Genomic DNA, 16,105 nt, shown 5'->3' on the forward strand with positions numbered 1-16,105 from the left:
TCTTATCTTTACACAATGTTATACGTCAAACATATTCAGTTGGGGAAAAAAAGGTGCCTGGCACAAACTGCTGCTCAATAAATACTTCCTGACCAATGGCTTCTGAATGAACCAAAATACCAAACACAGCACTCTGCAGAGGTAACTGGTCTGTGTTAACGAATTTCACTTAAGAGAAGGAACTCAAATTCATAACTACTGATGGTTAAATGTAAAAAATAAAGTCAGTCTGCAGTCATAAGAGTTCCTAGAATATTCACCCAGCTTTCCCTTTCCTAAAGCAGGTGACAGAGTGGAAGTCATTTTCTCCTTTGTAAACAAACAGAAATCACAACAGTCCAGTGATAGTGCAGAATGCAGATGTGTCTGAAAAAATCTCCACGAAGATCCTTCCGGGGAATATTTTTATTCCTGAAATTTTATTCAATTATTTTTCAAATCTACCCCTTAGCTGTGCTTTTTTTTCATCAGAAATTCTATTCATTTTAGCCTCTTAATAATCCTCAACATCTTTACCTGTCTATGCATTTGCTAACTTCCTCATGGTGGTTTACTTCCTTACGTAGTGTCTTTTTTTTTTTTTTTTTAATTTATTTAAGACAGACAGATAGAACGAGAGTGACTATGGGGAGGGGCTGCAGGGGAGGGAAGAGAGAAAATCCCAAGCATGCTCCTCAACCAGTGCAAAGACTGATGAGGGGCTTCATCCCATGACCCTGAGATCATGACCTGAGCTGAAATCAAGAGTGAGATACTCAACCAACTGAGTCAAGCAGGGGCCCGTGTATTTTTAATTGTAAGCTAAGCTTCAGCTTTAATAGGACCGCTTTTCCCCTCATACGAACCTCTAGATAGCCTGTTTTGTCAAAGTGATCCTGTGGTATAGGTCTGTATGTGTTTCAGCTGAGGTTCCTTAGGGTTTGATCATTCTCAGATTGGGATTTCATTCAACTGCTTGTGAAAATTTCTTAGTTTGGAGTATGGATGGTGTGAATTTGGACTCCAGGTTATATATGATGCAGAATTCTCACTAGAGTCTTGGGAGGAGGCAAGTCTCCTTGCTGCTCTTTAGCATAGGATGAGCTCTTTGGCAGTATAGGATAGGTCAAGTATGTAATTCTTGCATTAACTACATATATCCTGTGCAAGTAGGCTACAAATGTTTTAATGATACATGAACATACTACATAGTGCTGGGTGACTACTACCCTAGGCAACCAAGTCCCTCAGAACCAAGGAGCTGGGTCAAATGGCTAAAGAACTAACCACAGGACATTCAACTGGTGTCCCAGGGAAGAGCCTAACAGAACCTGGGCCCCAAAATAAACATGGAGCAGTCAATAGACAGTGGTGGCCTCTTGTTTCCTAGAGGTCACATAAACTTACCACTACACTGGAACATTCCATTTCCTGGTGAGTCTCACATGGAGGACATAAATGTGTGACATTTGTCCCCAGGGGTGCATAAAGGTTTTGACAAGAGCTCCTCCCACAAGGTATTTTTTTTTTTTTTTTTTAAAGGACAATACAACAGGGCAGCCTGGGTGGCTCAGCAGTTTAGCACCACCTTCGGCCCAGGTCGTGATCCTGGAGACCTGGGATAGAGTCCCATGTCGGGCTCCCTGAGTGGAGCCTGCTTCTCCCTCTGCCTGTGTCTCTGCCTCTCTCTCTCTCTGTCTCTCATGAATGGATAAATAAAATCTTAAAAAAAAAAAAAAAAAGGACAATACAACAAATAGGGCTGCAGACAACATTTGGTATAGAATATATCCACAAAAGTCATCTTAAAAGACTGATGATAAAGCCAGTCATTCAAAAAGTCATGACAGCTGTGGTACCGACAAGCTGGACTGTGGGTTGTGTGCTAGCCTGACTCTGACTCAAGAGTGAATGAGGGGAAATCATTTTTGCAGTAGGTCTGAGTCTGCTCAAATAAGCTTACAAAAACTTCAAATTCCAGGAAGTTAATTATTTCTGGTAACAAGTCACTTGGGACCCTCCACACAAATGACTGAAAACAAGACCATGTCACAATCGTCTCAATCACACACTGTCTGACGTGGTTATAGGTGCCACACAGTGCCAATAACCTCAGCCTCCTGGGAGAATGGATCTTCAGACTGGTTGCTTCTGGCCACGAGCAGCCTCACTGATTCACCTTGGGGTGTGCTGCAAGTATCTCTACCTTCCATCTATCCAACAACAGTGTTTTTGAGACAAGTGCCTTAAAGCAGAGTCTGTGGGCCAGATCCCTCTCATACCTATTTCTGTAAGGCCCATATACTACAAACGATTTTGACATTTTTAAAAGATTGGAAAAAATATATTTTATGACACATGAAAATCACATGAGATTTCAGTTTCACTGGCTATCAGTGAACTTGTATTGGAACACAGCCATGTTCCCTGGTCTGCCTCTGTACAATAATGGCAGAGCTCAGTATGCCTCGGCTGCCTCTGCACAATAATGGCAGAGCTCAGTATTGTGCAGGGAGCATCCAGCCCACGGAGTTAAAGATTATCTGCGAGTGGTCCTTGATGAAACACTCCAGCCATCTTCTGCCTCAGAGTACCTTATCAAAATCAGGAACTGGGCTTAGTTAACAGACTTGGCTTTAAGGTGGTTTTAAGCAGGTCAGCAATAGGCCAGCGTGGGACATCTCTGCACATGAAAGTACTTTCCCTTGGCAATCACCATGACCTGATGTTGGTAAATGGCTGAAGTATCCACCCAAGTCCCAGAGTAAACAATGAACACTTAGGGCCTGACCATAAGGGCTGCTGCATAGCTTTAGGGTATGAGGCTAGGACGCCTGTTCGATGCTGACACAGACTTCTGGGACACGCAGGGGCTTAGGGACAAGAGAAGAGAATCTAACAAATTGGGTCTCTCAGTAAAAATGTACAAGCTGTATGTTCTACATCTAGAATTGATGATATACAGGATGTTTAAAAGCAGACATGATAGGCTGACCTTTCCACACACACCAGGAAGGGACACAGGGTGAATGGATGGGAAACCTAGAATGAGCCATCCTGAGCCAAGAGCACTGTGCCTCACAGGAAGAGGTGTGTTGCTTACCTGCACACGTGTAGGCATCCTTGCTGGTAAAAGGCTTCACGCACTGGCTACAGCTGATTGGACCCACAACAGGAATGGGACTGAAAGTGTGCCCGTTGATGGTCTTCTTGTCCTTCTCCTTCAAATCTTTCTCCTTCTCCTTGATTTTCTCTTTCTCTTTTTCCTTTTCCTGCCAAAGAAAAGAACCAACAGTTAACTGAACACCAGGTAGCCCCCTCTTACCTGGGCACCCAGGTGGCAGGGGGTCAACAGTGGGTGGTGGTGAACGTTTTGGATGATAGTTAGCAGCATGGTCCTAAACAGTGGTTTTTGTAAGTTGTGAGCATTCAAGATATATTAGAAATGCTACAGAAAGACCAGGCAGACTAGGCAGTTCTGTTGGTGGCTTGCTCAGCAGTGTTTACACTGATGGACAAAACATCCCAGGACAAACACTGGGAAGAACTTTCTGGAACGGGAGGAGAAGACTCTGGGGTGGCCATGAACCCTTCTCAGCAAGCCCAACCATGACCCATGGACCAAGCAAGCACCAAGGTGAGGGCCAGCTGCTAGTAGGGAGCAGAAAGGTTGGAGCCATTCTCGGATCAGCCTGGGGGAAAGGGAAGACGATGGGACAGCAGGAAACATTAACTGTTCCCCACATTCACAAATATTGTTGTAATCTAAAAAAATTCCTGCAAAATGGGCCTCCCTTAAGTTTGTGATCATGACAACTACTAAACACCTTACACTTGAATCAATACCTTCTATGTATGTTACTGCATCTGCCTTTGTAACTCTGAAGCAGGCAGGGTAGGCATCATGCTTCCCACTGTACAACTGAGAAGATTACAATGATAAACATCAGCTATGATTCTGAACAGCTGCTATGTGCCAAGCACAGCAGCAGGCAACTTACACGTATTTTCTCCTAACAACCCAATGAAGTAAGTGCTAGTTATTATCTTTAGCACACATTTGAGGAGACTAAGGCTCAGAGATGCTGAATATTGTATCTGAGGCCACAGGCCAGTAAGTGCTTGTGTGGGAACTAAGATCCAGATCTGGCCGACTCCAAAAGCTCCACTGTCATTCCCTATACTCTACTGCCAAGGACTGGCGAGGTGTGTTGGCTCACAAAAGGTTACATCGGCAGTCAACAAATCAGGTCTCTAGACTTCCTAATGCAGGGCCCATGCACTGTATTGAACTGGTGAGTGATTAAGAAGTCTGATTCACGTACAGTCCTTGGTTAACAGAATACATCTAATAAAAATCTAAGAACCAAATTGCCACATTTTAGAACTAGAAAAATTAAGAAAAGAGGGAGAAATACAAAGCATCTCACTTTACAAAACAGGAAACTGTTCTGAGTGATGATCAGTAACCGCTAAAGTAGGTAATAATCTAATAACAATAAAAAGTAGAATTTTTTTCAGATAATTGCTCTCTTAACTAAATTTTGCTGCAGGCTTCTCCATGCACAAGTTTAGTTGTTAAACTAAAAAGCTTCTGTCTCTTTGCTGGAGAAAGCTAAATATGCTCCAAGAGTTGAAAAAAATCTTCTGTGGCAACTAATGTTCTGTTCTCTCAAGCCTCACAATGCTCATCCAATCTGAATAAATAATACCCTCATCCTTTGCAGTAATCCCAACTAGTTCTTCCAAGGATAAAAACAAAACAATAAATTCCCATTGTCTCTGTGTTTATTAGAATTTAGTGCTTTAAAGAAGTTAGGCTCTTACCTCCCCATGTTTTGGTCCTATGAGTCTCACTGTTATGAGGGGTACTTCATGAAACCGAGCCCATTTTACCGACATGATTCGACCCCCATGCCAGGAAACGTGCTCTCACAGAAGGAGGGGCTCATGCCGCAGGGCAGAGCTCAGCAGCTTCGAGCTGCCATTAGAGAAGCAGTAAGAGGAAGCCAGGGACTGGTTGAGAAAGAGGAGGGAGGGCTGAGGCTGCTTGTTTCCTTAACACATGCTTAACTATTTGCATGCTGCCAGCACCGCCAACTACCCTGGCTACAGAGGACACAGGAAATGAGACAAAACCATTCCCCCAAATATAGTGTGTGCGGATGGTGCTTCCGTTGTAAGACGGACACTCTGGAAGTACTGAGGCCAATTTTCTGACACTTAAAAGTGAAGGAACACATCTATTTAAAAAGACTCCTCATTATGTTGAAATTAGTATGCTTCCTAAGAACAATGTTTAGTGAAGTGTGTGGTAAACTTCGCCTGTGGTCAAGTGATGTATCAGCTGCTTTCTCAAGTGTGACTTTTCCACGTTTAACAGCTGGGGAAGCAGGAGCTATCGGTATTTCAGGGACGGATGCAGAAATAATTATACTAGGGTACTAAGAAGGAAAATGAGTTCTCACTTTCCCAAACCTACTGTTTGGGACAAGCCGGTACAATGATAAGACCAGAGAGCACTCAGGACAACCTGAACACACGCTAAAACAAGCTGCCATGAAGCCACCATCACACTGCATATCTCTGATAAGAGAAGGAATCAGAGGGAGAACCAGATTTAACACAGACTTAAACCTTTGCAAATGTGCTCTAGCTGGCACCTCTGTAAGGCTGATGGGTCTGGTTCTTTTATACAGAGCACAGGCCCAAGGAGGTGGAGCTGGACAGAAGTAGTTCTACAGGAATGCAGCTCTTGCCCCCAAAATGCCTACTTCAAGTCTGATTAAGAATTTGTGTAGAATATTTCTGCCCATCTCCTGGTTGTCTGCATGATGAAAGCTCAAAGAAGAAAATCAGTGTGATAAGATAGGTTTAAATGGGCTCACTCCACTCCCTCTGTGAGTGGGATCACGGTCACATTAGTGTTTAAATACTCTGCAGTAAGTAAACTTACTTAGCAGGAAATGATACTATCAGAAGATACTAAAAGACAAAAGCAGAACCTGTCAGTCTTCCTGTTATACTTCCTGTTTAGGCTTGTCCCCTTTGAAAAAAACATTAAATACATTTAATTATTCATGCCAGATACTGCTAATTTTTAAAAGGACATATGAAGGATCAATACTCAATTTCTCAAATACTCTCTCTATATACATATACATATATACATAGCTCAATGATACATGCAAAATACAATTTTTTTGGCTCCTTAGAATATCACTTAAGAGTTGTAACATAAATTAATTCTTAAGCACATATAATAGATTAACAGACTAGAAGTCAATAACTATTTTTACATGAATACATACATCATGCTTAATTATAAGGAAAGCAAAAATTTACAAATTATTCCTAGAGACTTTAAGAATTTACAGGTGGCAATTTAGTATATCTTCAGTAAATGCTTATATTTTCCTTTAAAAGAAGTAGGAATACTTATATTGTACAACAGGCTAATAAAAGTAAATCAGATGATCTCTAATAGCAGTTCTTTTAAAAATAATTTAAGAGAAGTAAAATTGTGGGGAGCCTGGGTGGCTCAGTCAGTTAAGCATCTGCCTACCTCCAGGTCTTAGGATCAAGCCCCACATCGGGCCCCCAGTTCAGTGGGGAGTCTGCTTCTCACTCTCCCTCTGTCCCTCACCCTGCTCATGCTTTCTCTCAACTGAATAAAAAAATCTTAAAAAAAAAAGGAAATAAAATTATTTTCATTAAAAAAACCCTCTAGTGTTAATATCTATAGTAGCACTTTCAATTGTCTTAACATTATGGAGAAATAGCATTAGTCAGCAGTTAAGAAAAACCAGAGTCAGCATTCTCACACTAAGAAAAATTCATTTATTTTTCTCATCATTTAGAGAATAAAACAGTGCTGTGCGGTAAAGCTCTACCATAGGCGCTATGGCAATATTAAGTCAGAGTATTGAACATAACTTTACAAAAGATGTATTGTTCCACTATTCTATTTACTATCTTTTGATACATTCACAAAAGTGAGCTATTCTACACGAAAGGTGACGCTTGATATATTTGGCCAGTGGGGCGCTTTTCTAAACATCTGATAACGTGAAATGATGACTGCTATCCAGGGTTACAGATCTGTAATTTTTTAAAAAGATTATTTATTCTTAATATTTATTAGAAAGAGAGAGAGAGAAAATGCATGCACAAGTGGCGGGGCTCTCTGCTTAGCAGAGAGCCTGATGTGGGGCTTGACCCCGAGATCATGACCTGAGACCTTTAACTGAGCCACCCAGGCACCCCAGATTCATAATTTTTTGAGGGTTTCCACCACCAGAGGCAGTGTGAGATACCAAAGATCAAATCTTGAAGCCATGTGAGAAAGAGGAACCAGACTCATTACAAAACAGTGCTGTCGTCTTGGCAAAGGAGATGCTCAGATGCAAAAGGTCAACTGAAATAGCCTCTGCCAGGGAAGACAGACTCTTCTCTCACCATTTCCTTCTTTTCTTCTTTCTCTTTATCTCTACTAGCAAACTCCAGCCCTTTGAGTTATTAAAAAAGTTAAAAAGATATCGTTTAGTAAGATATTGTTTGAGTGAGCATGAAATGAAGTATACAGACTGCTGGAAGTTAGCCTACAAAGAGGTTATTCAGTTAATATTATCTAGTTCTGTGACCTGAAGCATAGCTCTCTGTGCTTCATTTGTAAAATAAGGAAGATGGGATGGGACTTTTTTAAAAGTCAGGTTCCAGTTTCTACGTTTGCTTACACTGTTTTGTTTATGTATGTTTGTATTCCTTTATTAATATATTCACTGTCCTACTCTGACAGTTAACATCACTGGGAGATGGATAGAAAGGGGACTCTCCACTTATTAACTGGTCTCCCAATTGAAGATCCCACATTTAAAAAATAGAGCAAATGGGATCCTTGGGTGGTGCAGAGGTTTAGCGCCTGCCTTTGGCCCAGGGCGTGATCCTGGAGACCCGGGATCGAGTCCCACATCGGGCTCCCGGTGCATGGAGCCTGCTTCTTCCTCTGCCTATGTCTCTGCCTCTTTCTCTCTCTGTGTCTATCATACATAAATAAATATTTAAAAAAAAATAAAATAAAAAAAAATAAAAAAAATTAAAAATAGAGCAAACAACAAAACACATTTGAAAGTATCAAAATAGATAATAAAATTTCTCAAAGTAAAGGCAATGATCTTTAGTTCTTTAGGAGTTTCTTAGCACCTAGCAGAATGCTGAGACTATCTACACAAGTCATTTGATAATAGTTGGCTAATCTTATACTAATTTTTGCAAGGAGATTTGCTTTTGCTGATGCCAACCAGTGTCCAAGCCAGCAGTGATAAGTCAAATAAGGCTCTATTTTAAGCCTTGCTGCCAATATTTAGAACCTTGAAAAGCATTCTGCCCTCTTTAACCTTAATTTTTTAAATTAGAAAGTTTTCAGGTTATGTCTGAAGTTAATATTTGCATATATGATTATTCTAGGAACAATTTTCTAGACTCCTTGCATCTTTTCCTATTTTTTTTTTTTCTGATTTTCCCACTTTCCTCCCCTTCTGCACCTGGGCAGGAAAAATGAAAACACAAAAACACAATTCTGGTGGCAGGTTTCGTGGAAAAATTCCTCTGAGTGAGGAATGAACCTAGCTAGCATTTGCTAAATGAAAGATCCTTGCTTCTCCCTCTGCCTGTGTCGCTGCCTCTCTCGGTGTCTCTCATGAATAAATAAAGTCTTAAAAAAAAAAAAAGGGTCGGGGGACAGCCCAGGTGGCTCAGCGGTTTAGCGCCGCCTTCAGCCTAGGGCACGATCCTGGAGACCAGGGATTGAGTCCCACACGTCAGGCTCCCTGCAAGGAGCCTGCTTCTCCCTCTGCCGGTGTCTCTGCCTCTCTCTCTCTGTCTCTCATGAATAAATAAAATCTTCAAAAAAAAAAAAAAAGAAAGAAAGATCTTATTTACAAAACTTCATAAAATACGCTGGCTCTACTTCTACCAGCCCACTTAACAGAGGGCTTTAGAATCTTGAATTTGGGAGTGCGGGGGGTGCGGGCTTATAATCATATTGAGTTGGGTGCTTGTTCAGTCCCTTCTTCTACATATATATGTACATCCCATGCACATGTATACACATGCATATACATAGTGATTCCCTGGCAGGAGCTCCTTCACTGATTTCCACTCAAGACCTATTTTTTTTTTTTTAAAGTTATTTATTTTGTTGGCAGCTGGGTGGGTGGGTGAAGGGAGTAAGGAAGTGGGAGGCAGAAAGAGTTCTCCTGTTGATTTGACACTGAATTAGATTTTGGTCTAGCACTGGGAATCAGTATATAAAAGTAACTCCTTGTCTTCCTTTCTTTTAAAATACATTGAGGGATGCCTGGGGGGCTCATGGTTGAGCATCTGCCTTTGGCTCAGGTCGTGATCCTAGGGTCGTGGGATTGAGTCCCACATAGGGCTCCCCAAAGGGAGCCTGCTTCTCCCTCTGCCTATGTCTCTGCTTCTCTGTGTCTCTCACGAATAATTTATTTATTTTTAAAGATTTTATTTACTCATTTATTTGGGGGAGAGAGAACACATGAGTGGGATGAAGAGCAGAGGGAGAGGGACCAGCTGACTCCACGCTGAGTGCAGAGCCTGATCTCACAACTTTGGGATCATGATCTGAGTCGAAATCAAGATGTATAAACAGTTGAGCCACCCAGGTGCCCCGCCTTCAGGTACATTCTAAATCTGGTTTACTAATTAAAGCATGTGGTTGACAGTATGAGATCTGAAGCCAAAGAGATCCGGATTTGGACCTCCATTCCAGATGTGGGGGCACAATGCCCAGATAGGGTAACTCACTCCAGGGAAAGGGTGATACTATCAGCCTCATATGGTTGTGGAAAGGATTATATATATTATTATATTATATATATTATATAAAATAACATATGGAAAGCACTTAGCATACAGTAAAACCCAATTAATGGTATTACCGTTTGTTGCTATTTTTTTTTTTAAATTTTTTTTTTAATTTTTATTTATTTATGATAGTCACATAGAATGAGAGAGAGAGAGGCAGAGACACAGGCAGAGGGAGAAGCAGGATCCATGCACCGGGAGCCCGATGTGGGATTCGATCCCGGGTCTCCAGGATCACGCCCTGGGCCAAAGGCAGGCGCCAAACCGCTGCGCCACCCAGGGATCCCTGTTGCTATTTTTTTTTGGCTGTTATTTTTCTTCAGGTATTAGGCAATTTCAAAGATTATCTCTGGGTTTATTTCCTTGTGTCTCACTACTTAATTAGTTTTTGGGTGCATACAGGCTATGACAGGACCTATGGTTGGTGACCATCTACAGTGGTCACAGAGAAACGCCCACAAAGGTACTTACTCTGCTCTTCTTACTGCTGGACATTTTATTCTTGATATAGCTGAATGTACGACTGACTTTTGTTCCACTCTTCCCTTCAAAATCTTTCTTAGAGGGGCTTTGTGGCAGGAAACTATAGGTCTCTTCTGTTATGCTAAATAAAAACAAGAAGATTGATTTTTTTAAAAAAGACTACAGGATTTTAAAAAAGGAAACTGAGATTAAAGCACACATTTCTTTGTAACCATGTTATCATTTTAGCTACAAGTCATAGTCAACTTATACACACACATGAAAATGGGGAAGAGAACGAGCAGGACAGGGGCTGCGGACTGGTTCCATACAGTAAGATCCAGAAGAGAGCATACATACCACAATGCCCACGTTCTGGTGCCAAAACCTGGCTAAGTTTTGTTGTATCAGCCATTAATGTTTTAGTAATAGATTTTCAGTATCAAACACAGCCTGTCAATTATTCATTTATTATTTTATCTGAAACTTCTTAATCTAAAGTAGCACTTAACTTAGAACCATCTTTGCACCAAACAGGTGCTTGAAAAGAAACTCATAAGTACAGTGGAATAATGGATACATTGATAAAGGTTACAAAGAAATTTTTTTTTTAAATTTATTTATTTATGATAGTCACACACACAGAGAGAGAGAGAGAGGCAGAGACACAGGCAGAGGGAGAAGCAGGCTCCATGCACCGGGAGCCCGATATGGGATTCGATCCCTGGTCTCCAGGATCGCGCCCTGAGCCAAAGGCAGGCACCAAACCGCTGCGCCACCCAGGGATCCCACAAAGAAATTTTTATAACCAATTGCATATTCAAATTCCCTAAAGGAATAAGTCACATATCGTTTTTAGTCTTTGGGTGCACTAGACACTCAATACTGGTGCATATAGCCTTGCACAATCTTAGGAGGGAGAAGAGTATAGAAAGATCCATTTTAGGAGTTTCACATTGATCCAGATGGACTACTGATCTACAAAGCATCTAAATCCATCCATGATGGACATGTCTGGACCTTAGGAGATTCATAATGGTTGATTTCCTCAAAGAATGCTGGGCACTTGTATACATTATCCATTACACAGAAAAGGATTCTACTTCGATTACTTTTTTCAGGTGTTCTACAATCGTTATTTTAAGAACTTTTCCGCAGAAAAGTTATGTTTATCTCAAGGGCCTCTGGGAGACGACAGAGGAATAACTTCAGAGAGAGAACAATCCTCTCCAATAGCTAAAGGTCTGTTTATATATAAAGTACTGTTTACAAAATAAAGCCATCTGTTATTATGATAAAGGGGAAATGGTGTGAGAAGCACTGCTCTAGAGGACAAAGGATAAATAAACTAGGACCCAGAAATGCAAAGAGAAGCATTCATACAGTTCTGGATCACTGAGTCACTCTAAAGCCTTTGTGAAAAGGAGAACAGCTTGAAGTGTAGCGCAACAATCAAAACCCCATTATGCTTACATTAAGAATATTTTAGAACCCCATAAGCATGACAAGAGGAACATAAAAATAAACAATGAGTCAAAGTATTAATCTTCTGCCTATTGTCAACTAAAGAACCAATTCACTTACTTTGGACAGAGCTGTGTAATATATATCTGTACAGGTAGAAGAAAATGACTTTATTTTAAAGCTTACAATGGCTAAAGTAGCAGCACTGCACATGCACAAACAAAATGCTGTCAGCCCTTAGGGACTAATAATTTCTATAAACAGAGTACAAAAGTTCATACAGTCAAATACAAGTGTTTCCTCTACTGAATAAATGCAAACGTTTATCGTCAGGATAGAGAACAAAAGTAAAAGGCTCTTGAAGGCATAATTCAAAAAGGATAGGCCTTCTTTACAAACCACTTGTAGCCACTATTCCAAATTTATCACTCAAGGAAGTAGGATTCCAATGAGCTGAATTCACTTCTTAGGTTAGTTAAATGTCCTAAGACATTTTGGATTTCCTTCATTTCGTCTCAGGGAAAGGAGTAACAAAATAAATGGGCGGTACCTCTCAGTCAGATTGGCACTGGTGCTGTGGAAAGGCCGAGAATCTGAAAGAAAAAAAAAAAAAGGTAGAGAAAATGTTGGAACCAAAGGATTGTGCCTGGCTGACAGAGAAGAGGTTTAAAATGTTTACAATGACACATGTAGAGCAGAAAGCATCTGAAAGCCGTGTGTGGTGCCTTCTCCTCCTAACTAAGGGTTTGGAAGAAGGAAAAATTCAACTCAAAACCCTTAACATTGGAATTGGAAACAGGCAGCAACAGGAGCGAATTCTCCCTGACAAAAAATTTAATCCAGGATCCAAGCTAGTGAGCAAACCCCAAACCAACATGTTCTTCTCCATGATCAAACACACGAGACATGTTTAATTCCTGTTCTTGCCAATGCTCCGTTTCCAAAGGCCATCTTTCTGAGATGACATCAAGGAAGAACATAAAATCGAAAATTAAATATATTCTATATGCTGTTCATTTTGCTTTCATAAGTTTCCATACCAAAAGATCTAGCTATTGTAAATCTAATATTTTCATGAGCATTCCTGGAAATGAATTAGTGAACAAGAGAAGAGCATCAGAGCTGGCTTCTAAGTTCCTCGTCTTATTACTAATTTGGGGTGAGATCTCTGGATTTCATTTCCTCATCTGTGAGACGAGGGAGGTAAAACATATGGTAAGGTCTTTGCCAGGCTGACACTGACAATGTGCAGGGCAGATGCATTCTTCCTTCTTCCATGACTATCAGACCATAAAGTCAAACAGGTCGTTAGAAGTAAGGCCAGGTCAGACAGCAGGGCAGCAAGTGGAGCAACCAGAAGGAACACTACATTATTTTATCTACAACATGTTAATAAAGTTTGAGTTACTTCAGAACTTAGATCAGTGGGTCTCAAGAAATGGTTTCCAATTTTAGGGGATCAGGTATAGAAATACTTTCTGTGCATAACTCCAGGTAGACAAGAGCTGTCGAGTACCAATGTTGTTACTGTGAGTCAAGTTTTAGTTTGATAAAGATTTGAAGATGTTCCACTACCAGATTCCCAGCATTTAAACTCTTAAATGTCCAACCTGTTCTAGATTCTGAACAGAAATTCAAAATGGTAGCTAATACTAAGTAAATAGGCAACAAGTGTTCTAAGTCTTCTTTCTATGGTTCTTCCTCTTACCAGCTTGGGTTCTTCTATTTCACTTATAATGTGTGGTAGTAACAGCCAGTTGAAAAAGATGAACCGAATAAGAGTTAATCTGGGATCTGTCCAAGTTTCTGTACGATCTAGGTGTGAAATTGTCAGCAGTTTAACCTCAGATGCTTTAATTTACTTAAAAAACCAAAAGTGTAGTTTAGGATCAGTGGCTTTAAAATCTTTTCCATCCAAGGGACCTTGCATGATAGAAGCAGCATTAAATTCTCTCATGCTCCCAGGACTCTGATGTATAGTAAAGCAATCACCTAGAAAGTTATAGCACCCTAGTAATATGCACAAGAAGAAACTAAAATCCACAATGAGGAAAAATACCAACCAGCAAAGTGCCCAGCCAAGAACAAGCTCCCAGTACATTTCTGTTGAATAAATTAAAAACTGAACAAATATGTGATTAAGTACTAGGAGAATCTATGACTCTTACAAGGATTTCTAAGATTTTTACTGATGAAAAAATTTTAATTCATTTGCTGTGACTTCCTAGATGTGGTTCTGAAAACTGATTAATTCACCAATACATCTCAGATTCCTAAAGTGTCATTAAGTCTTCAGATAACCTAATAGTATGAAATAAACCAATGTTACTTCTCTGGTACAATCAAAGACAAAAGCACAGAAATCTGTCACTGATGTTGGCCTGCAAAGTACTATTGCAGGTCAACAGCATATTTCAACTAGGCTTTTCTTAAAGTCCTGAAATAACCTGCAGACCTAATATACTATAATATTCCAGGGTCAGAACTACTGGATGGACATGGTCAATATTTTCCAAAGTGTGTTTCATGGAATACTAGTCTTGTGAGGTGTTGTGCATAGTCAGGCACATTTTGTGGTTATCTAGCTAATAACTTTGGGAAACACAGCTCATTGAACATGCTGCCTTGGAAATTCACAATGTACACATTAGCCTCTGAAACCAGCTTAACTGGAGTTTCCTAAATTTATGTGGCCATGAACCAAACCAAACCTTTTTTTTTTTCCCTCTCTCCTCTACCTCCCTAATGCTCACTGGTATTTGTGAGTTTAAAACATATTTTGAGGAATGCTAGATACTTGGCTCAAAGATCTCTTCAAGCTTCTACAACTTTTATGATTCCATCATGTTGGGTGAACTGTATAACCAGTCCTGTTTTACATCAATAATTTTATATTAGTGATAGAAGGAATGCCACTGGGACCTTTGTTGTAGTTGCCATATGTGGACCTATTTCCCTGGGTGTATCACAAATATTTTCAACTGAAATAGGCTTGAGAATTTCTGAACACTCAAAGTTTTTTTTTTTTAATTTTTTTTTTTTTAAATTTATTTATGATAGTCACAGAGAGAGAGAGAGAGGCAGAGACATAGGCAGAGGGAGAAGCAGGCTCCATGCACCGGGAGCCCGATGTGGGATTCGATCCCGGGTCTCCAGGATTGCGCCCTGGGCCAAAGGCAGGTGCCAAACCGCTGCGCCACCCAGGGATCCCTGAACACTCAAAGTTTTAAGTGGACTTTCGCAACTTCCCTATTACAACCAGTATAAAGATCTCATGCTGTGCCTACTTACCAAACATCTTTTAATTGTGAAAAAAGTACTAAATGTAATAAGTGAGAAATTTTAAGAGAAACTGACTAAACTCTGTGTTACTGTATGTAAGGTACTTTCCTGTAAGAACAATGCAAAGATGTCACTCTGAGCTTAAATTGCTTAATTATAAAATTTTAATATTTAAATAAACAAATACTACTGAAATGTATAGGGTCAGCAAGTGGTAGGAATCAGGGTGTTCAATTATATGAATACTGTAATTCTCTGAGACTCATACTGGTTATATTAAAACAACTCATTATTTACCTTTATTGTAGAAATTTTTTTTTTCCATTAAAAGCAGCAATCCTGAAATATTCCAGAAATCTTGCATAATTGAAAACCGCGATTTTCATGGGGAGGGGAGAGAATTCCTTTCCTAGCTTATTAAAACTGATACTTTATAAAGTTTTAAAACTAGGCATTATCAAATAAGAATACACTAATCCTAAATCCATACCGTAGGAAAACTATTGAAAAATAAAAGTTGCGAAGGAGAGAAGGTAGGAAGGGAGGAAATAAATCTGTAACTCTCATCCCCTATTTCATGGGCTATAATCTCAAAAAAAGGTCTTCTTTCTTTCTTTCTTTCTTTCTTTCTTTCTTTCTTTCTCTCTCTCTCTCTTTCTCTCTCTTTCTCTCTCTTTCTCTCTCTCTCTCTCTCTCTCTCTCTCTCTCTCTCTCTCTCTTTCTTTCTTTCTTTCTTTCTTTCTTTCTTTCTTTCTTTCTTTCTTTCTTTCTTTCTTTCTTTCTTTCTTTCTTTCTTTCTTTCTTTCTTTCTTTCTTTCTTTCTTTCTTGTAATCTCTATGTCCAACTTGGGGCTTGAACTCCTAATCCCAAGATCAAAAGTCACATGCTCTTGCCAGTGAGGTGCCCCAAGGGAAAGGTATTTTTAAAGACATATCTGAAAAGTGAGAAGAAAAAAAGCTTAACATTAGCTTTTAAATACCACAGGTGGATATCCAGATGTACCATGAGACCAAAAGAAAAAAAAAAAAAAAA

General features: G+C 39.9%; 1 protein-coding gene across 3 annotated transcripts in view; it reads right to left on the reverse strand.

The window, feature by feature from the left end:
- AKAP13 (A-kinase anchoring protein 13) overlaps positions 1-16,105 on the reverse strand; it is a 324,337-nt gene that overhangs the window by 47,473 nt on the left and 260,759 nt on the right. For all 3 annotated transcript variants that reach the window (XM_055326518.1, XM_055326519.1, XM_055326520.1), the window contains 3 exons: positions 12,341-12,383; positions 10,336-10,468; positions 3,083-3,251 (listed from right to left, as the gene is read on the reverse strand). In XM_055326518.1, the coding sequence (XP_055182493.1) occupies positions 3,083-3,251; positions 10,336-10,468; positions 12,341-12,383 (345 nt within the window). The remainder of the gene's footprint in view (positions 1-3,082; positions 3,252-10,335; positions 10,469-12,340; positions 12,384-16,105) is intronic.

This window comes from Nyctereutes procyonoides, unplaced genomic scaffold (assembly GCF_905146905.1).
Source record: "Nyctereutes procyonoides isolate TBG_1078 unplaced genomic scaffold, NYPRO_anot_genome, whole genome shotgun sequence".
Taxonomy (NCBI): domain Eukaryota; kingdom Metazoa; phylum Chordata; class Mammalia; order Carnivora; family Canidae; genus Nyctereutes; species Nyctereutes procyonoides.